At 39.4% G+C, this 23,876-nt stretch overlaps 1 protein-coding gene across 4 annotated transcripts in view; it reads left to right on the forward strand.

The window, feature by feature from the left end:
• Positions 1-23,876, forward strand: part of Unc13b (unc-13 homolog B) — a 207,658-nt gene that overhangs the window by 102,848 nt on the left and 80,934 nt on the right. For 3 of the 4 annotated variants that reach the window (XM_052176333.1, XM_052176334.1, XM_052176335.1), the window contains 3 exons: positions 1,845-2,079; positions 18,127-18,441; positions 20,573-20,663. In XM_052176333.1, coding sequence (XP_052032293.1) covers positions 1,845-2,079; positions 18,127-18,441; positions 20,573-20,663 — 641 coding nt within the window. Of the gene's footprint in view, positions 1-1,844; positions 2,080-8,087; positions 11,843-11,896; positions 16,149-18,126; positions 18,442-20,572; positions 20,664-23,876 lie in introns of all 4 variants that reach the window. The other variant, XM_052176331.1, reaches the window with a different exon arrangement.

Here is a 23,876-nt window from a genome sequence, read left to right on the forward strand (position 1 = left end):
GAAGAGTGCATCAGATCCAATTACAGATGGTTGTGAGCCACCATGTGGTTGCTGGGAATTGAACTCAGGACCTCTGGAAGTACTCAGTGCTTTTAACTGCTAAGCCATCTCTCCAGCCCCTAAAAAGTTTTTGTTATCTGACTTCTTTTTTTATTAGTTATTTTATTTATTTAATTTCAAATGATATCCCCCTTCCCAATTTCTGCTCCACAAACCTCCTAGCTCCTCCCCACTGCTTCTATGAGGGGGCTCTCCCACCGTCCCACCCACTCCTGCCTCAAGGAAGAGTGAGGGGAAGGACTGAAGGAGCTGAAGGGGTTTGTAACCCCATAGGAAGAACAACAATATCAACTAACCAGACCTCCAAAGCTCCCAGGGACTAAACCACCAACCAAAAAGTACACCTGGAGGGACACCTGGCTCCAGCTGCATATGTAGCAGAGGATGGCCTTATCTGGCATCAGTGGGAGGAGAGGCCCTTGGTCCTGTGGAGGCTCCATGCTCTAGTGTAGGGGAAACCTGAGGCTTTTTTTTTTTTTTTAACTTGATATTCTTGTTCCAACCCAAGATTAAGTTCTTCTGGCCAATACTTGACAGGGCTCACATTGCCTAGGCTGGTCTTGAACTTGCTATATAGATGAGGATGGCTTTGAATTTCTAATCCTCTTGCTTCTACCTTGCAAAGTCTGGAATTATAGCTGTGTGTTTTATCAGTTCTGTCTGCATTTTTGTTTGTGTGTTTGGAGTTCATTAGGTCATTGTCATTCCTACTCTATGAACACAAGTCAGGATTTACTGCCCACGCATAAGTTTGATCTTAGAGTCTTTGGGAAATTTCTTCAGCCTACACTGCTACTGAGATTATCTTTCAAAATTACTGTTATGAGATGCCCACTATATGCTAAAAGTGTTGCCTTTGGGAATGGTGAATGTTCCTTTTCTTCACCGTGAGTCAAATAGGAACTTGGCAAAAAAAGAACATGTGGAACCTTGTTAACCATACACATATGGATATAGTATCAGATATGGCTTCTCTGTAGTATGGGTCATATTCTGTTAGGTTCAATCCTTCCTAAACACAGTTTTTATTTGTGATGATGTTTTAGTTATTAAGAAAATATAGCTAGTCGTTGCTGGTTTTAAAGGCAAAACTAATTGTGATCACTATTGTATTGTCAAGGGAGAGTGTGGATATTTTCTGCTCCTCTTAGCCCACACTCAGGATAGGAATTCTGAGCACAGGGTGTAGACTCTAGATAGTAATTATTAGGGAAACTTGTATCACAGCAGTCAGTTCTGCTACTGTTCCTAAGCTACACTTGAAGCCTTCAGATTGATATGACAGCCCTGGCCACAGCTGTCCTGACTCAGGTCCAGCTTCTGATAGTATGCTTATTTGGCACAGTCTGTGCATTGTAAAAGCTGTAAACTCCAGACCAACTTTAAATTAAAATTAAAATATGTTTTCTTCTAAGACATGGAAAAGACATGTTCCCTCTTGCTCTTTCCCCTTTGATAATTGGAGACCTAGAATCTGTGGGAGACATTTCAAAGCAGAGCTTAATTAGGTCATGCTAGCTAGAAAACTGAAAGCAGAATTTCAGAGAATTTTGCATTTGGAAAATGAAATTTAGGTGTTCCTCTAAGAATCAACAGTAAAATGAAACTGTCATGTCCTTATCTCATGATAAGGAGGCAGACCCTTTGATGTCCCTGGACTTCTGTGTAGCTCAATTTTTACTCTTAATTTTAAGCTTCAGCTGTATAGCTACCTGAGTTAGAAGTAGGAAACATTCTGAAAAATTACATAAAACTTGGGTGGTTGGTCTGTGTTTTTTCTGCAGCCTTTGAAGACCCTGATAGTGCTGTTGATGACCGGGACAGTGACTACCGCAGTGAGACCAGCAATAGTGCCCCACCTCCTTACCACACAACTACCCAGCCCAATGCTTCTGTGCACCAGTTCCCTGTGCCAGTGCGATTGCCACAGCAGCTATTTCTCCAAGGCAGTTCCCGTGACTCTTGCAATGACTCTATGCAGAGTTACGACCTCGATTATCCAGAGCGTCGGGCCCTCAGGTTGGTATTGATCCAGGTCCTATGATGGCAACTGACAGGCAGGATCCTGGTGATTTGATGGAGTTGGTAGTGGAAGTGTAGCAGTATGGCAGGCCTTGGACTCTTTTCCACACACTTATTTTTAGATCTTTCAGTAGCAATACTTGTCTTTGTGAACCTGTGGGTGAGGACATGCCCACCTGGGTGAGTGGTAGACAAAACCTGCTCCTTCTATCTCATCTCTTCTCTGCATCAGTAATTTTGACAATTTACCAAGATTAGAACAAAGAAATGATAGGTATAATGGTTGAATAGTCTTTACTGTTTATTTCCTTAGAAGTTCATAAGAAAACCAATATCAATACAATCTTTTTTGTTTGTTTGTTTGTTGGTTGGTTGGTTCAAGACAGGGTTTCTCTGTGTATCCCTGAATGTCCTGGAACAAACTCTGTAGACCAGGCTAGTCTCGAACTCAGAAATCTGCCTGCTTCTGTCTCCCAAGTGCTGGGATTAAAGGCATGCGCCACCACTGCCTGGCTCCAATACAATTTTATTACATCAGATTTGGTATTTTTGCTGGAACTTTAATTCCTTTCATTAATTTCCTCACTACACAATATTTATATGTTTAAATAAATTTTAAGGTACAAGATGGCATTCAGTGAAGAATCTCCCACTACATGCATGGTATTTCTCTATCTCCTGCTTTCTTTTATACTGCTATTTTTATGTGCCTTTCCATAGACTAATCTCATATATTTCAAATACAAAGGAAAAACTTATGTTTGTGCTCCTCCCCATTCCTCAGTATTTTAAAAAACTATTTCAACTTAAAATTTTAGGGAAATAATAGAATGAATATTCATAGTCTTGTTGCTTAGACTTAGTTGCATTAACTTAGTCACATTTATTCTATTTCATTATCTGTAATATATTAATCTTCATGTGCTCTTTTTCCTGATATTTTACAGTAAGTTACAGACATTATGTTACATCAGTTGAAGGTATTTTGGCACATAACTTCATCTTATATAGCCTTAGTGCTATGATAATACTAAGAAAATTTGTAATAGTGACATAATCTAATATACAATTTCTCCACTTCTCCCAGTGGTTTTTTCCTTTTTCTTTTAAAAACCTTATTTTATTTTATTTTGAAACAGGGTCTCATGATAAAACCCAGGCTTGTATTTTTCTTTTTTAAAAATAAAAATTAGTCTTTTTTATTTTTGAGAGATGATCACTGTAGTCAAGAATCAGGAAGCATTCCATTTGATTCTGCTATCGCCTTAGTCTCCTTTAATCTAGCGAGATTCCATGCCTGGGTTTTTCCTCTAGCAGCATGAGACACTTTTTTTTTTTTTTTTAAGAACTGTGGCTGTTGGTTTTAAGAATGTAATCTGATTTGGTTTTATTTGATTATTTCTTTGTGTTTAGAATCTGCTTAAACATTTTTGACAGTGATACTAGATAGGAAGATATTTTCTTCATAGTTCATCCAGAAAGTACATTCTTTGTCTTTTTGTTAGGGACACTTTGTTTTTTTAAAGATTTATTTATTATTATATGTAAGTACACTGTAGCTGTCTTCAGATACACCGGAAGAGGGAGTCAGATCTTGTTACGGATGGTTGTGAGCCACCATGTGGTTGCTGGGATTTGAACTCAGAACCTTCAGAAGAGCAGTCATTGCTCTTAACCGCTGAGCCATCCCTCCAGCCCTGTTAGGGACACCTTATTTGATATCCTGGTAAGGAAATCTAGTATATGCTATATTGTTCCCAGTATATAGATACTCTTTGTCATTATAACCAATGAATATCTGGGATTACGTTAGTAGTGTTATTTTTCCTAACAATTTTTACCAATGACTTTTAATATTTGTCGATTCTTATTTGAATCATCTATTTTATTGGTGAGAGATTAGTTATTTTAAAAACTCTTCCAATTTAACTGATAATTTTACCTTTTATACTTCACCAGATCATAGGGATGATCTTACCCTGCCTGCTGCCATTTCACAAATTGTACATTGATGAATTTTTATCAGGGACCTTAAAAGGCCATCTACCTGCTAGCCAAGATCATGTTCTAGTTTACAGTCAGTGTTAAAAAGTATTTTCCATGAGTTTTTTTATATAATAATCATAACATAACATAAGTGATATTCTGAATCTAAAATGAAATATATTAAGAATTGTATGGCAGGGCGGTGGTGATGCATGCCTGTAATCCCAGCACTCAGGGAGGTAGAGGCAGGAGGATTTCTGAGTTCGAGGCCAGCCTGGTCTACCGAGTGAGCTCCAGGACAGCCAGGGCTATACAGAGAAACCCTGTCTCGAAAAAAAAAAAAAGAATTGTATGGAGGTTGGAAACTATTCTTTTATGGTTTATTGAATGAATGCTTATGTTGATTGTTTGCTTGGTTTTGGTAGTGCTAGAATTGGAGTTTGTGCCTTGTGTGTATGAAACTTGGTGCTTTGCTGCTGAGGTACCTACCAACACACTCTGCACTCTTTATTGTTTTCTGACCTAGTACATTTAATTAAAGTTGCTCACATGAACATGGATGAGAGGTTAGTTAGAGGATTTGGGTAACTTACCAGCATTGCTTTTTATATTATTTATTTATTTACTTTAGGCTTCAGTTTCTCCATATACTACCTAGGAAAGCCTGGACTTCCTGAGTTCAACTGGTCCTCCTGCTTCAGTGTCTTGAGTAGCTGTGACTGACAGACAGCTGCTACTGGGTCAAACACATACATGTTTTATTCATTGATACTAGTTTATACTGGCCTATTTTTAAGGAAAATAGTCTCTGTGTGCAAGTATTAGATGCACAAACCAGTACCTACTTACTGCACTCTTCCAAACAAATTAACTTACCTAATAATTACATTATCTTACTCTTTTCTGTGGTTGTTGCTATAATAAATATCATCTAGAAAAGCATTAATGGTATATTTTAAGTTATAAACTATTTCTCTAAATTTTTTTTATAACTTAAAATTTACTTGTATCAATATATATGTAATGAGGTATAAAAGTAGCTATCATTTTAAACATAGGAAAAATTAAAATGGCCATCCTATCAAAGGCAATCTATAGTTTCAATGTAATCATCAAAATCCCAACACAATTCTTCATAGACATGGAAAGAGAAATTCTCAAATTCATCTGGAAAGGCAAAAAACCCATGATAGTGAAAAAAATTCTTAACAATAAAAGAACTTGTGGGGGAATCACCATCCCTGACCTCAGACCTGACTACAGAGCAATAGTGATAAAAACTGCATGGTACTGGTATAAAAACAGGTTGATCAATGGAATAGAATTGAAGACCCAGAAGTAAAACCACACACTTAAGGACACTTGATCTTTGACAGAGAAGCTGAAAAATATACAATGAAGAAAAGAAAGCATCTTCAATTAATGGTGCTGGTCTAACTGGCTGTCTGTATATAGAAAAATGAAAATAGACCCATATTTGTCACCTTGCACAAAGCTCAAATTGAAAAGATTTTTAAGTAAATGTTTTATTTTAGGTAACTTTTTTTCCCCCATCTCACTATATAGCCTTGACTAGCCTGGTTTAAGACTTGTTTTGTAGATTAGGCTAGCCTCAAACTCACAAAGCACTGGGATTATTTAAGCATGTGCCCCCTATGCCCAGCTTCTGTAGACATTTAAAAAAAATCAGGTATTTTGAAATTATTTTTCCTTTAGAAAGTATGGAAGAGTGGCTGGAGAGATGGTTCAGTAGGTGAATACTTGCCACACAGTGTAACAGCCTGAGATAATCTCCTCAGAGCTAAGTAAGAATTGGAATCAATAGCACAATGATAGTAACCCCAGTGTTTATCCCCACCAGGAGTTGAGAGGCAAAGACAGGAGATCAGAAACTCACAGGCCAGCAAGTCTGGCATAGACAGCATTGAAGAATAAGAGACCCCCTTTCAAGCTCTGACCTGCACATGTGTTCTGTGGCACCTGTGGACCCATTTTCACAGCACATATGCATACATCATACACAAACGATACTTAGAAGAGATAATGTTACTAGCATTAACTATAAAGTATAAACAGTTCATAGATGTAGTCTTAAGACATTAGGTTACACAGTTTTAGTAAAAGAAATTCAAAATCCTCTAAGAAGCAAATATGTTTTATAGAAAAAAAATAGAAGCATAAAAATAATCATTTAATTTACTATAGCTATAGCTGTGTATAGATTTATTTTGGAACAAGATTCTTTCCATGTTAGAGTTATGTTTGAGTTGTTTTGAGAGTGATGAAGAGAGCAATGAAACTTCACTGGAGAGTAATAAAACTGTGCCCAAACCATGTGTTGTTTAAGCTGGATGTTGTGGTACATGTCTTTAATCTCAGCACCCAGGAGTCAGAAACTAGTGGAGCTCTGTGGGTTCAAAGCCAGCCTGTTTTACCCAGCAAGTTCCAGGATAGCAAGTGCTACATAGTCAGTTCCAGACTTTACAAACAAACAAACAAGCAAACAAGCGTATGTGTGTGTGTGTGTGTGTGTGTGTGCGCGCGCCTGCGCGCACGCATACTGATTTCTTTACTTGGCTATTTTAGATAATGCAAAATAACAGGGATTTTTATATAATTTGATGTCTGACAACCGAGTCTTTCTGTGTTCACTATCTTTTAGCTGAGTCTAAATTTAGTGTTGAAAAGAGTTAAAACATGTCCATTCTCAACCAGGAAAGACTTTTAGTGGCTACACGACCACTTTTTTCTGTGTTCCTACTATTTTCTTTCCTTTTTGTTTGCTTATTTAGTGGTTTGAGAAAGGTCTCACTGCATAGCCTTGGCTGTCCTGGAGCTCACTATGTAGACCAAGCTGGCCCCAGACTCACAGAGATCCATCTGCTCAGCCTCTCTTCTATTGGCATTAACAGCAGGCACCACCAAGCCTGACTATGTTCCTATTTCTTAAGTATCTGATACCTAAGAGAACATACTAAGCTGAAAACCTCCTAGTCTGTGTGGAAATAGAGAAAGTAGGCAGTCCCTGATGAATGAAGGGTCAGCTGGCTTCTGTACTCACTGAGTTAAACTGGAGTTTGCAGTAATCACCATGGGGAGGCATAGTCCTTTATGACCTCAGTTCTTTTGGATTCAAAAGCAAAAAATAACACTGCTTTAAATAATTTGCTCATTTGGTAGTGTTATACTTTTGATAGCCAAAAATTATTTTTGGAATGCATGTTTTTTTATCTTTTTAAAGATACACATTGGGCTATAATCTTGTGTATTCAGCCTCAATATAACATTCAGCAAGTTAACATTTAGATTTCTTTTTAGACTCAAACACATCAACAAATATAGGATTCTTTAAATCTTTTAATACTTCTTTTGGGTGTACTTAACTGTTCTAAACTTGGACATTCTGAATTCAGTGTGGATATTAATAAAACATGTATAAATGTTTCTCAAAAAATAAACTGAAAAATTAACAGTGATAAATGGTAATAAGTGAAACTTAAATTGATATTAAAGCTGTTGTTTTTCTGATGTACAGAAGCTCTGTATTGACCCAAGATTGGTTGACACATGTGGATTTTCTTTTCATGTTTTTTCAGTTTTATTTTTAAAAAATAATATTAGAAATTTTAGTATTGTAAAGCCATTGAACAGGTATTGAGCCTTATAACTCATTTCTTCCTTTTCTCTGTTTCTCCTTTTTTCATTTTCTTTATTCCGCCAATTTAAATGTCTTACATCAGTCAAGTCTGGCAGGCTAGGACTGACAAAATTGGGATTATTTCAGCTTTTTCTAATGTTAATTATGAAGAGCAAGAAAATAAACATGAGATGAATGAGACATCACAAGACCTTCTAGAAAATAGTAATATATATTTGAAGGAAGTGGGGGTCAAAGAAATGAGAAACTTTTCAAAAACTGATGAGAACCACAGCCAACAAAAACAGCGAGAGTATGGTTTCAGAAAGATATCACTCAAGAGCAAGCATGGCAGTACGTGTGAAGCATCTGCACTTTCCAGACATCCTCAAAAATATAACACAGATAGGAGGAGAAAAAAATCCTTACACAGACATTCTGAAGATAGTGAAAGGTGGCATTATAATACTAAGTCTAAGTGTACATTTCCAGATACTGAGAATCCTGCTCATTACCACATTGAAAAGAAGAAACTAAACTATCCGATTTTGTGCCCTTACAAAAATGGATTTGTGAAGAGCAGCACCTGGAACACAAACTTGGAAAGCTATGATTATGGTCTGCCCTATTGCTTAAGGAACTATGGAAATGTATCTGGCGATAACTGCTCTGTCACTAATCTTACTCCATTAGATATTCTTAATGATTCTACCAGCAGTACTTCTGAAGAAATTTTAGGATCCCCCATTTCTGATGAGCAGGAAAGTATGACACCAACATTGCATTCATCCAGTGTCCATCAAATAGGAGACTGTTCTGAAGAATATTATGTAGCAAATTCAGCACCGCCATTACAAAGGATGGGCTGTAATATTAGCACAGTTGGAGATTTGTCCAGATGCTCCATGGAAGATATGACCCCTTCCTTTGTTGAGGGATCCAAAGAGAGCTATGTTGACACAATGGATGAGCTTCAGTGTTTGGTAGAATCAGTGTCAGAATATTTAGCAGAGAAGGAAGAAGAGATTAATAGATTTGGTTCTCTTTCAAAGAGTAAAGAACCACATGAACACAATACTGCTGTTGCTAATATAGAACAGAAAATACCTGAGAATCAAACTTTAACTGTTACCCCAAATGCCAAGGCCAAGGCTATATCTTTTCCTGAGCTGAATGAAGTAAAGTGTGCTGTTGGTTCTTTATTCAGTTCACTAACAGAAAAGGTAGGTTCAGGCACAAAGCATCTTACAACCTCTGTGGAAAAACTAGTTCATTTAGTTCCAGAGAAAACAGACACTCAGAACCAAACAGAGACAGTTCAATTGGGACTTAGCTCTAGTGCCAACTCTGTATTAGAGAAGGATCTTTCTGCACAGTCTTTAGTGTCCCGTCAAACAACTGATTATAAGGATGCTGACAAACGTGGGAGACCCTCTGAGAATGAACACCTAGGTGATAAGACTAAAGGGGAGAGCCCTCGGGACAGCACAGAAACTATTAGAAAGGACTCTGCTCCACAAACTCAAAGTTCAATTATGAAGTCTGTTTTCAGCATGCTGAATCCATTAAAGATATTTTCTGAGAAAGAGGAAACCAAAAGTGAAGACTGTAGCAAGGTATTGAGAAGGGAAAGCACTGTTGGATGTGATTCTGAGTCAAATCAAAGTGAGGACCTCCTGGACAACCAGAGTAGTAGTCTTGTTGCTCTAAATAGAAACAAAAGAGAAACTGCAGATCTCCAAATGCAAGCAAGGGAAGATTTGCTGTCCTCACAAGTTGCCGATGAGCCTTCAAACTTAGCTAGTAGTACAGGTAGGAAAGGTGATACTGAGAGTCAGTTGGAAGGAAAGCCTAGTGTAGAGCTTTCTCTATCACAGGACGGACTAAAACAAAGTGCCAAAGATACTATGGGGCATTGTGGTGTGACTGGAAGTATCCTTGTAAATCAGGAATCTTCTACAAAATCATTGGAGGAAGACAAGGTTATCAGTGGTGATGATTTCCTTGAGCCACTAAGAAAATCATTTAGTCAGTTCCTGTTTACTTCTCCTGAGACCTGTCAAAAGGAAACTTTGTCAGAATCTGTAAAAATTCTTAAATTGGAGGAAGATGGACAGGAAAAAGATGCTAAGAAAGATCGACATTCATTTTCATTTAGTAGAAAACTACATATTCCGTTTTTCAGTGTTCTTAGCCATTCTGAAGAGCATCAGGATGTGAAAGAGAAAGGAAGCATTTTTCCTTTGTTTAAGTTTCCTCTTACTGACAGTCATAACACTGTTAGTAATCACAGCTCAGTAGCAACCACTGATAAAGAGGTCCAACAAAATTGCCACATGGATACCAGACTTAGTTCAGTAAAATCTAGTTCATTTCCAAATATTCATAATCATCTAGAGAAACTGGGTAGTACTGAAGAATTCAGTAAGAATGACCAAATATATTGTCCTGAAGATGTTAAGCTTAATTCATTAAAATCTAGTTCAATTTCAAATATTCATAATGATCTAGAGAAAATTAACAGCAGAGAGGAATTTAATAAGAGTGACCAGACACATTGCTCTGAAGATGAAAAACATAACACAATGAGGTCTGACTCAACCTCAAATATTAATAGTGATTTGGGGAAATTTGAGAGTTTGGAGGAATTGAACCCAGGTAGCCATGCAGCAATGGAGCACCATGTAAAAGCTGACCCTGACGTTGTGTCTAAAGAACACATAGCTGTCTCACTCTCAGAAGAATGTGCAAGTCTTACACAAGTGGCATTTCCCTTGACGTCAGAGTCTTCATTGGAACATATTTCTGCCATTTCAAAATCTACATTGGTTAATGACATTAATGAAGACAAAGTTGAAAATGAAACTTCTAACAAAGGAACTCCTGGCCTTTTAAGCAAGTTTGCTTCTCTAGAAAACATGCCTAGTCAACAGGAATTCAACTTGAATAGTGACATTTCCCACCATAAGAAAAATACCTCAACTTCATTACTCTCTGGAATATTTACCTTGATATCAAACAACAGTGTGAATGATTATAATCCAATTGAAGCAAAGCTCATGTCTTTAGATGATATAAAAAATTTGGATGGAAGTAAGCATTTAGCGACAAATGAAGTCCCTGTTGACTCATGTGTGACTTCTGAGAACCTGAAGAGCCAGGTTGAAAACAAGGAAAGTTCTAGCTTTATAAAAAACTCTTTGTCATTATCAAAACAAACCTTTCCATCATCTGATGGTTGGGATAATAATCATCTTTGCCCTCCTACATGGAAAAACCAGGAGAGTGAAAAGCATTGCCCTTCTGAGAACATACTCTGTTGTACTGAACAGGGTCCCTTAGAGAAATCTTTGACTAAGAGGCCAATACCAAACCATATTTTTGAAATAAAACTACATGAAAGGCCAAACAAGTTAAGTTCACCAATACTAAATACTAACATTTTAAGTAAGTCAAACCATTATCAGGGTTTTGATGAGAACTGTTTTGAATGGGATCCTGATATAAAAGATTTCTCCAGAAACTCCAGAAGACTTCAACCAGTTTATCATGTGTTGAATCAAAATACATTTCCATTAGCAGATGCTTGCTTGTGGCCTGACTCAGAAAATCCAGTAATAAATTTGTGCCAAAAAGATCAAAATGCAAATATATTTGAGTGGGGTGCAGATCCAAACAGTGTCATTTCATGTGACTTACCATATGAATCATTCGGCCAGTTAGCATTTAATGAAGGTTACTTATTAAGAGGTGATATGTGGGCAGCCACCTCATGTGGAAATTCTGGTTATCTTCCAGTTAATGAGACCAAGAATTCTCTAGAGTTGCCCATTGATTTAAGTTACTCTTCAGATTATGAGAAAATTATGTGCTCTCTGCTGCAACAAGAGTCATTAAGAATGGATGAAAACTTGATCTTTTCAAACTTTGGTTATGAGTATCAGGAGTGGTTATCATATCTTGAAAATGGGGTTTGGTGGCCTTCAGAGGATGGGAATTATGGATATTATATGTTTCATGATGGTCAGTATATATATTCTCTCCTCACTGATTCTACTGGGCAGTATGTATATTTATTTATACCTGATTATTATCATGAATATTTGAACTATAATTTACAAACAGATGCTCTCTCAAGTATTATGTTAGATGACAATTATCATGAATATTTGAACTATAATTTACAAACAGATGCTCTCTCAAGTATTGTGTTAGATGACAACACTGTTTCTGCCCATAGTCTTCAAGTTCTTGACAAGGAAGATAATTTAGTATGGTATGTTGAAGAACCAATTGAAGACCCTCTTGACTTATCTGTAACTTTGCCAAGAAGTGAGAGATCATTGTATGTAAATCTAGAAACCTTTTCCCAAGTATTTGAGTCAAATTTTGACCAAAGGGATAAGCCATTAGATTTTTCAGGCTATAATTCTCAAACATTTAAAAGAGATTTTAGATCTTTCATAGGGAGACCCTATTGTCCAGAAGACCTTGAGTGTATATTGGATCTCAGAAACAAGCCTGGAACTATGAGCAATCATGCCTTAAATAGAGGCCCAGTTGTGGAGATGAAATGGCCTTTATCTAAAAAGTCATCAGCTCACCTTTCCAGGTTCCCTTTCCATCAGCCATCCTCTGAAGAACCTTCCTCTTTAATTTATCCTGAGAGTATAACTGAAAGTTTACAAAAAGAAGAAACCCCATCAGTGAACAAATTGACACCTGTGTTTTCTATTTTGGGTACCCTGATTAGAAGTAGTTTGAATTTTGATAAGAGTGAATCTGTAGATGGTTTGATCATACATAAAACAGATCAGCAATCAGAGTTATCTGAACCCATACATGATAGTCTTCAGTCATTAATCTTGAGTAAACAATTATCACATAACTCCATAAAGGAAGATGAAAGTCATCCTGAGGATTTGGAGAGGCAGATGGTATCCAGTGTTCAGCAACCAGAGTTTACTGACAATATAAGGCAAGAATTCCCTTTACATAAAAATGATCACATGGAAAAAGAAAGTTTATTAAAATCTGGCTTTCAAGTAAGCCAAACAACTCTTAAAGTTAAGACAGATGTAGAAGATGTTAAAATTATTACAGCAAAGTCGATTGTAGATCCTCTTTCACCACAGCTTAGTAAGGATGAACATAAGAATTGTGAACTTCTGCAAGACAAGTCTTCCAAAGAGTCTGAGAAAACTTTGCTTACAAGTGCACTGAAACTCTTTGGTTGGGAAGAAGGATCATCAGTAAGTACAGTAACAAGTGCGAAGCCGGCATCTGGAATTTTGAACCTCTTTAAAACCCAGGTGAATAAAGAAGAATCACCAGATTTAGAAAAGATGGGTGATAAAGGTGGAAAGATTTCATCTCAGGAAAAGAAGGAATCATCTGGTGTTGCAAGTTTTTTGGGAACCCTTGGGGATTTCTTTAAAACCAATGTGTCTCCCATACAGACAACTGAAAATAAGTCTGTTTCTTTAGTGACTGATGAGGATGAAGGAAGGTCAAGTCCTAATTCTTTACATCTAGTGCATCAGGATACAGGAAATTTTCCTCCTTTACCAGTTCCCTCAAAAAAGAAGGTTAGAATTAGAAGTCTGACCAAACAGACCACTATTGACGACAGTGGGCTAAGAGAACCATCAACCAGGGAGATACAGAGTAATGGTTTGAATGAAAAAGAGGTACATGTTAGAGATCACCAGGTACAACAATCAACAAGTCCACCCGTCTCAACAGGTAGTCCCAAGGAGTCTCCCAGAGAATCTTCAAAAGGAACTGATGACATATCTTCAGGAACAGAAATTCCAAGAAATAATAAGTCTTTTGATGCTCTGAGTAGAAGAAATACAAATGAGCAAGATAATTTTCCTAACCAAGAATGGAAATTTTCAACTGCTACACCTGCATCCCAACGAGAGTTGCCGCCCAGAAGGAATATATTCTCTTTCTTAACGGGATCTGAAAAATCTGAGAACAAAGCCTCTGCAGCTCTCCCAAGGGGCAGATCTCAAGCAGAAGGGCTATTCACTCTTCCTTCCTTTTTCTCCACAGCAAGCTTAAGCATCAAAAAGGATGCCTCTCACAGCAGCTCTGCTTTCAGTTTGTTTAACTTGTCTTTTTTGGAGGAGAAGCAGCAGCCATCTGAGGAGAAGCAAAGCCTCTCAGCTATTGCTCCAGTGACTGCCCAGCCTTGTAGGAAGCCAGTTGTTTCTGTAGACACAGGAGACATTATGACAAAGGACAATCCTACCAGTCATAAAGAAAGCATAGTGCAGGAAGTAGTTTATGAAGAGCAAATGGCTCCTTGTTTCTCCACTAGCAGCACCACTAAGCTTACTACTTCCCTTGTAGACAAGCTCCATGTAGAGAAAACCCAGGGAAAAAGGAGTTCCAGTAAAGGAGGAGCAGAAGGAGCAACTGCTTTTGATTTTCAGGTGAATCAGTTGCCAGCCAACGTTCCTCTTTTACCAGAATTTCAGGAACAAGCCTTGGGGGTAGCTCCTCAGGAAGAAGAGGCTTTCTACCGGGAAACCTTCTTCAGGGACTCAGTAGCTGAATCTTTTCCTCATGACAATGGTTTGAATGAGAAGCTCAATGATTTAGATGTTTGTACTGAACACCAAAATGAAAGATTTACCACTGACTTATTGAACTTGCCTTTGGAAAATGACTCAGACAGTCTCTCAACACAGACCCTGGATTTACCTTCTGCTTTTCCAGACCCAGGGCATACAGGGCTTCTTTTGAACCAAGATGGAGATAAATTAGAAGACAGATCAGTATTAGGCTCCAAAGTAGAAATGATTTCAGGGTTTGTGACCAAAGTAAAATCTTTTTCTGGGTCCTTAATTGAACAGCCTAAGACTATTTCTGGATTTTTTTCTACTCCTAAATCTCCAAGAAAAAATTCCTTTTTTTCGTTTTCCTCTGCTGTATCATCTCAGCCCCTCAAAAGTGAGCTGTTTGGAATTTTCAGAAGTCCCAAACCAGAAACAAATACAGAAGAACCATCTGTAAGTACTTCATGCCTTCAGAGTGGTTCTTCCAGAGATCCTGTAGGATCAGTCCCTCCAAAAAGCTTGCCTGGAGAAGCTGCCTGTGCAAGACTCAATTCAGAGTCTGCTCTCAGTGCCTGTAGCGTAACTGTGGTTGATGCAAAGTCGGAGTCAGATCCATTGGCAGATGGCCTTAAACTAACACCTGAAACGGAGAAAAATAATATTCCTGAAAGTATTTCTGAACCCCCATGTTTTGAAGTACTTGCTACCACATCTTCTGTCTCAGAGGATGATATGGGACAAGGAATATTATCTTTGAGTGATGAAGGAGACATGGGGCTTTTGCAGGGTACAGACACAGAGGCCTCATTGGAAGCAGAACACATTCTTCCTCCAACACAGCTACAGTCAGATTCTGCCTGTATTGCCGAAGAGCTTACCCCTTCAAGCCAAACACTTACTGAACCAGAGCCAGAGCCAGAGCCAGGCCCAGAAATTCTGATGGCCAGTACAAATCAGGAGTTCTTTGAGCTTGCAACTACTTCTCAGGAAACTAGTACTTCACTCTTTGATGAGGCAGGAGTCAGTGAGAATATCACACTGGAAACAAAAGATCATTCTTGTCCTTTGCAAGAGGAAACTGTGCTTTGTACCAAAGAAAGTTCTAGTATACATCATGCCCCAAAAGATCTATCTGTAGCCCCTCAGGAACCAGAACAGACAAGACCTCGTTTTGAGATCCCAAATATGGCCAGTTGGCCAAAGCTTCACTTCTCATACACTCCTGACCATGGGAAGACACTGAATTCAATCTTTAACCCCTCTAGTTCATCTGGTAACATGGCAGCAGAGACTGGCTTAATGTCAGGTTTTAAGAAGTTGTCTACTCTATTTGAAGGAGCTAGTGAGGGGAAAAGGGGTATCGTAGGAAATGATTCAAAACGGGTGTTTGGAAAGAAACTGGATCTTTCATTTCCATGGTCAAAAGAGAATAAAGGAGACACGGAGCAAATGTCTGCAAAATCATCTCCGGTTTTGGTTGTTAGCGGTGATCAGGACCTTATCATCAGCAAAGCTAACAAAGTTTTGGAGTCTTCTCAAATACCTAGTGGTAGTCCTGAGTCATCTGACATCTATACTCAGCCCTCTGGGACCACAGAACAGTTGGTGGCCAAGCCAGGTGACTATGCTCATGAGGTTTCAAAATCTGGTAAAGTGGAAAGGCAGCTGGAAATTTTAGCATCTGAAGAACACTGGGGTGAAGACAGCAACCTGTTTGGCTCTGCCTGTTGTTCAGAAAAATACACGGAAGAACATGGTGCTCAGCCAGCAAAGCAAGATGAGAAAGCAACAGAGCCTGCTAGCACTGGCTCTGTTTTGAATGCAGGACAGCCAGTCATTCTGGAGGATGTCAAGGAACCAGTGACCAACAAAAGGCCGGTTCTCCACTCAGACATCATAAATGGTTTTAAGGAATTGACCATTTATGATGCAAATGATTAGTGATAGATTATCATAGCTTGCTTCAGTCCATCCCATGTCTTTCCTAGCACCTGAGTTTTATGTTAATTAGGAGCTAAGTGACAAAAAAGGAAGTGTGGGTATTTCCACTTTCTCCCTTTTCTAGTGTCAGTCGAATTCATATAGTGGATAAGGAGCTTCTAGCGTTATGGGAAGAATATTTGTATAGGCTGGTTTCTTCTGGAGAAGGGAGGATAAGAGAAGTCAGCAAGTATTTAAGTGCTATTAATCCTAAGAATATAATCAGATAAGATGCTTTCTTGGGTCTTAGACACTTGTAGTATAGTAGATGGGTGAAGTTTGCTGTGGTTTTCCAAGTCTTCTAAGATGTCTCCCCAGTGGCTGCGAGGCTATAAAGTAAAATACAAATTGCAAAGAATGACTTAGGATCATCTGTATTCTACATCCTATTCCACACGGATTTGTATAACTTCATCTAGGGTCTCTGATACACACTCCCACAGTGCTCACAGCTATAACAAAGGATGAACTGGGTTGCCATGATACTTCTTTACTCAAAGCTGAAGTTCCTTTGCTGCTGTTCTTTCATCTGGAGTGCTGAACCAGGTCTCTCTGTAGAGGTTGTTATTACTGCCCCTGATCATAGACACTGCACAGGGTAGCTTAAGAATGCTACTTTGACCTTTGGCCCAAACAGAGATCTATTTAGAACAGTGAGGAGACAGAGAGACAGCATTAGATCTACTCAGACATTGACCTGATATATATTCTGCTAATATGTACTGAAGAATCAGAAATCAGCTTGAAAATAGGACATAATTTAGAATTATCTCTTTGGATAACAACAATGCTCTCTCTTAATCTTTCCAAAGGTAAATATAAGACCTTAAATTAAAGACTATACTTTAGCAAAAACAAAACAAAACAACAAACCCAACTCTCTTTGCATAAAAGCTTTCCAGAAGGATACCTGTTAGTAAGAAAATGAAAGAAGGATTCATAGTTCATCACCAAGTACCTCTGTGTTTATAAAACCAAATCCCTTAGAAGATGAACTTCAGGATTCCAGGGGTGTCCTCATAATATTGGCAGTCTGCCTTCTCTGCCACTGTCACAGCTTCTCCTTACAACTGCTAGCTCTCACAGCAAGGAACGTTTCTTTCTGTGCTTGGGAATTCAGGTGATTGAGGAAAGACTGAACTGGCCTCAGATTACATACAGAAATAACGTTAGTCCTGATCCAGAGGAGTTGGACTTAATTCACTTTATGTGTAACTGAGCCTTGACCTGAGAGAAACTCAGCTACAATGGATAGCTATATCTTGGGAATAAAACCTGTGGAATTCCTCTATAGAACCTCTTAATCCTGGTCTTCATCTAGAGACTTCCATACCCTGTAGACTGAAGGAACACATCTCTCTGCTTTGCTAAGGCACAGGCACACACATTCATAACTGTAGAGAAAGCAATAAGGACTTCTCTTTATTAAATAGTAGAAGAGTAGGGCTCATTTTCTTCACTTTACTATGTGGAATCTGGAAAACTTTAATCACAGCCACTGGAAAAGTTTCTTTAGAAGACTTTAGAGTGAAGAGTTTTATAAATACACAAAAGGCCAGCTATATTTGTGACAGCTACCTGTCAGTACAATGAAGGTTTTCATTATACTGACAGATAGCAATTAGGTAAAATAGTCTTTGAAGTCAGGACTGAGGTTCAGTGGTGACAGAGGCTTAGCATGTTGTCTTTTTTCCTTTTGTGGCTGACTAGACCAAGTTTTCTAGATTGAAATGTTTGACCTCACTTCCTAGGAACCTCTGTGTGTGATTTTTCCTGCCCCATGCATTTTTTAGTTCCCGGGTGTGTCTGTATTTGTGTTCCTGCCCTTGGTTTGCATTTATTTACTAATCTGTTTTCTTTTCACTCTCACAGCCCTACCAGCAGTAGTAGGTATGGCTCCTCCTGTAATGTGAGTCAAGGAAGCTCTCTGCTGAGTGAGCTGGACCAGTATCATGAGCAAGACGATGATGGTCGGGAGAGGGACTCCATTCATTCTAGCCATAGCTATGGCAGCCTCTCCAAAGATGGCCAGGCTGGTTTGGGAGAACAAGAGAAAGCCTTGGAAGTGACATATGAATCAGAGAAGGAGAAAACTGGTGAATCCAAGGAGATGAGAGATGATGCCACAATCCACCCTCCTTCAGATCTGGTGCTACACAAGGACCCCATTCCAGGACCCCAGGAGAGGTAGGTGATGGCTAGCTCACATACAACCTGTTGCATCTCTTATTGAATACAAATGCTTTTCACTTATTTTCTTACAGCTGGGGGGCAGGTGTAGCAACAATGGTTAAGTTAGTACATCATCCTTTTATTTTTGGTATGAGTTCCAAGTTGTTTGAGGGACTTGTGCTACCAAGGTATGGGTACACCAGAAGTTCTTGAGTGTGCAGTCTTGACCACACAGATGTCTGAGTCTGAAACTGGGCCTGAGCCCCAGAGGTTCTTTTCAGTAGTTCCCTTTATTTAGGGATCCTTTAATTTCTTTTGTGAACATTTATGCTTGGTTTTATTTTACCCTGTCTGAGGGAAATCAGAACAGAATTAGCCGGATTTAATACATCTGCTGTACTGTACATGGCATGAGAGTGTGTTTAGCATCTTTTTAATCAATTAAAAGAACATTTTATAATGTGTCTTTTGGCCAGGTGTGGTATACACCTGTAACTCAATGTTCTGGAAGCTGAAGCATAAGGGTCAGGAGCTTAAGACAAATCTGAGCTACACAGTGAGATCTTCTCTAAATATAGCATCAAAAAGAAGTAAAAGTGGTCGTGCAATAAAGTTTAGTATAGAATTTGAGTGTTATTTCTAAACCACTGAGATAACCTGTTTAGAATAGCTAAGAGTATAGTAGTTCACTCAGTTTTGCTATTGTTGACATTTTTTTTTTTAGGACAAGTAATCATTATGGAGAACTAATATTCATTTTAGGGTACTTGTTAGATTCTCTGGCCTGTACAGCAGATGGCAATAGCCATGGCCAGGGTGACAACCAGAACTCCCCAGACATTGTCAGATATTCCTCCAAGTACAAGATCCCACCCTGTGCCCAATGGAAAACTACTGGTGTGGAAGGGTAAGAGGATGGTTTAGCTTTCCGACATCTAGATCTCATCATAAATCTCAGACAGGGACAGCGAGTGCCCGTGGCTTTGACAAATCATACAGTCTCCTGAAAATTATTGTAAACTTACTTTTCTCTCTTTATTTTTATAAGATATGTAGCCCAGGCTGGCTCCAAATTTGTAACTTAACCCCCTGATTGCTAAGATTATAGACATGTGTTACAATGCCTAGCTCCATTCTTATTTTAGTTACCTGTTGTAGTTCAGTTAGTAGTCATGAGTTCCAGGAGACTAAGGTCCACACCAGGCCTCTTCCTGCATTGCTGTCCATCACAGACTGTTTCTTTATGACTCTTGAACCTGACATTAACGTTGCCAGGGCTGAGCTTTTGGCAGAGAGGTGAAGTACTTCACATGAGTATTTGTTTATCTCCCTTAGACCAAAAGGTAGCCAAATTCTTGGCCAGAATACCTTTGCTAAAAGTGCCCACAAATGTTTTGGAACAATTAAATGCTATTGGAGCCTGGCATAATTTTTGCATGTGCAAGCAGTAGACATTTGTCTGCTCCCTTGACTATAAGCTATAAGGAGGAAGGAAAGTATTATCTGGTATTAACCACTATTCCAGCTGAAAATCTAGATGATGTCCTACTCACATATAGAGTTTCTGCCTCTGAGGCACTTGGTTATATTTACTGTTCATTTCATAGAGGTTGTCCCTGAGACAGCTCTCCATACACAATGATGACTGGAAAGGGCTGTCTCTCCCCAGTCACCCTTAGATGGAGTCTCAGCATTGGAAAGTCTTCCAAAACAGTAGAACAGGAAGGGTTTACAGAACACATTGTTTCTTAACCAGGCCATGCAAATCCCAGGGGAGGATGGTGGTCTCTAGCAGTGAGCGGGATGGGGGTGCGTGCTCACGTCACCCGATCTGTGACTTCTGTACTTGATGTTGACCCAGGCCCTGAGTGCTGCTGCTCCTCCTATCACCTCTCAGTAAGCTATTTCATGTGGGTACCCGAGAAAAGGAGAAGGAAGGAGGAGTGGAAAGATGAAAGGAGTTGTCATTTTAGACAGGAATTGTTTTCAAAATAGTTGTTCAGAACTCCGCTGTTTTGTGGCCTGGATGACTAGCCAAGTGTAGGCATGAGCACAGACTGTTTTATTTTAGACATGGCAGTCCTGCCTGAGCATTGTCACTTTGTGGTCTCTGCTATTTACAAAAAATGCTCTTTTCTGTTTCAAGTCTTCCCGAGGAGAATGCATCGTCACCATTTACCCAGGCCAGAGCACACTGGTTCCGAGCAGTTACCAAGGTCCGACTCCAGCTGCAGGAGGTAGGAAATTTGTTCCAATAATGGTTGGAACAGTTTTTTTCTTTGAAAAGTTTGGGAGACATATGGTGCTGGAGAAGCTGTCAGTAATTAGTCATCTTCTTACAGTGTACTTCTGGGAATGCATGGCAATTAAGCAAGGGCCTTAAGAGACAGGAGGTGGACTTAGCTGTTTGATAAAAATCTAATAGGCCTAGTAGGTGGGAGCTTGATGGGAGGTTAAATGCTTATTTTCTCCACTACCATTTCTTTGGTGCAGTGTTGAGGTAGGGAACAAGGCCTCTTAGGTAATTTGTTGTATTCTTTATTGGCCAGTTCAACTACTCATTTTACACATGGCTGGAAATAAAGTACAAACACTTTTATGGGAAAATTTGGCCCCTGATTTAAGGCCCCAAACATGGACACGTTAAAATCTGCAATGAGGGTGCCAGAGAGATGGCTCAGTGGGTAAAGGTACTTTCTGTCCAACTGTGAAGATCTGGGTTTGGTTCTCAGCACCCATGTAAAAAGCTGGGCGTGGCTCTATGCCCCTGGTCCCCCAACACTGTGACGGGAGGTAGAGACAGGAGGATGATGGGGGCTTGCTGGTCACCATCCCATATTCAGGTCCTGTGAAAAAACCTTGTCTTAGAATTAGGCAGAGTGATAGTGCCTGGCTTTCTTTGGCCTCCATGTACCCGCACACATATGCCACACACACAGAAACACACATGGGGGTGGTGAGGGGCCAAGGAAGATGGAGGGAGAAGGAGAGGAAGGGAGAGATAGAGGGAAAATGTAAGAATACATGGTGTAGTTCCACAAGCAACTTGGGAAGAATGGGTTTATTTACCTTATAGTTTGCAGTATTTCATAAAGACAGGGCATGAACCTTAGGCAGGGCCCAAAGCAGAAGCTATGGAAGAATTCTGCTGACTGGCCTGCTCCCCATGCCTTGTTCACCTTGCTACCTTTCTCATGCAGCCCAGGACCACTGGCCTATGAGTAGCATTGCTCCTAGTGAGCTGGGTCTTCCAATGGCTATCATTAACCAAGAAAACACCCTGCAGACAATACGATAGAGGCATTTCCCCAGTTGAGGTGTCTCCTCCCAGATAAATTTGTTTTTGTTAAATTGACATAAAATTCACTGGGACAAAAAATAATTTATTTTCCCTTTTAGTGTTAAAAGTTTCCTCTTAGCAAAGCATGTCCTTATCTGTGCACCAGAAGACAGGCAGTCTTTAGGCAGAAGAGTTGTTTTTAAATGATGGCAATAGCAGTCACTAGTATAAAACTTGGCAGATATTAAAAACTCAAGGGTGCTCACATGTGTACATGCACCTTTTAAAGACTAGTGTGAAACCCAAGAAAAGTTTCTCTCCAGTCCTTATTTCTGTACCCTTCATCAACTGCAGCCTCTACTTGCCTTCTCATCTGCCTCGTTGTCTCCCTCTATTGTGACCACTCTCTCTCAGAATCAGTAGGGTTGTAAGTAAGATAGTCTGACATTCCTAAATATCCATATCTTCCCCTAAATAAAAGGCCACTCCTCTAAATAACCATAATCGCACTATCAAGAAAACACCAGTAGCAGCTCTAACATCAGGATGCCATGCCTATTTGCCAGCTACTCCCACAAGGTCTCTTTCTTTCCTGATCCAGAATCTAACGGCTGCTGCATTTAATGTCTCCTCTGTCTCCTTCAGCCTGGAGCAGTTCAGTCTTCCTTATCCTTACAGCTCTTTTTTTAATTAGATATATTCTTTATTTACATTTCAAAACCCCCCCAAAATCCTCTAACCCATCCCCCCTCCCCCTGTTCACCAATCCACCCCCACTTCCCTGTCCTGCCATTCCCGTACACTGCCATATGAGCCTTCTTAGGACCAAGGGCTTCCCTTCCCTTTGATGTCCAACAAGGCCAACCTCTGCTCTATATGCAACTGGAGCCATGGGACCCTCCATGTTTTACTCTTTGGTTGGTGGTTTAGTCCCTGGGAGCTCTGGGAGTACTGGGTGGTTCATATTGTTGTTCCTCCTATGGCGCTGCAAACCCCTTCAGCTCTTTAGGTCCTTTCTCTAGCTCTTCCATTGGGGACCCTGTGTTTAGTCCAATGGCTGGCTGATAGTATCCCCCTTTGTATTTGTCAGGCACTGGCAAAACCTCCCAGGTGACAGCTATATCAGGCTCCAGTCAGCAAGCACTTGTTGGCATCCACAATAGTGTCTGGGTTTTATGACTATATATGGGATGGATCCCCAGGTGTGGCTCTTTGGATGGCCTTTCCCTCACAGTTTTAATGATGAAAGCTTTCCTATTGTAGCATGGACCCACTCTGTTTCCTCATGTTAGGCTCAGGCCACATTTACTTGATAGGAATTACAGAAGAAGTACCTACCAGGGACCTGTCCTGCCATAGTTGACATTGGCCTTCTTATTTGGTTAAGTTGTATCAATCAGGTTCTTCTGCGTCAGTCTTTTCCTTTGTAGAGAGAGCCCCTGATGCTTTTGATATGTGTTCCTCTTCAGATCTGTACCTACTAGTGGTGATGTGTGTCTGGGGCTACCACTAGTGGTAGCTGCAGATGCTAACTTTGTCCCCGTTGTCCTTTCCATAGTGCAGTGTGTGTTCCAGTATAAGAAAAGTTTCCTTTTCACCCATTAATGTAATCCAGTATGACTCATAGCCCTTTAGTATACCAGTTTTAATATATTATTATCATTTATCTCCATAAATTATTCTGATTAACCTTCACACACACACACACACACACACACACAGCTTTGCGGGTTGTTTTTATGTCAGTGTCTCTCTAGCCTTAGCTAGCTTGGAGTTCCCTATGTACTCTAGGCTAGTCTCAAACTTTCAATCTTTCTGTTTAAGCATCTGGAGAATAGTGGGATATGTGCTATTACAGCCAGCCTGAAAAACATAAATTTAAATTTAAATTATTTAAAGAGTCAAGTTCTTATTCCAGGAGTCAGACTGGCTATAAACTTTCCCTATTCCTCCATCATCCTTCTGTGTGTTGGGATTGTGAGTCTGTATTTAAAAATGTCTGTCTTAAAAATGTTTTTTAATCATTATTATTAATATTAATATTCTTAGACGTCAACTGTTAATTTGCTATGCTTTTCACATTTTCATTTATATGTTGTAATATGTTGATATAATTATATTATATATAATCTGAAGTGAATAAAGTGCCCAGGAAATCAAACAGTGAGAG

Source organism: Apodemus sylvaticus, chromosome 3 (assembly GCF_947179515.1).
Source record: "Apodemus sylvaticus chromosome 3, mApoSyl1.1, whole genome shotgun sequence".
Taxonomy (NCBI): Eukaryota; Metazoa; Chordata; class Mammalia; order Rodentia; family Muridae; genus Apodemus; species Apodemus sylvaticus.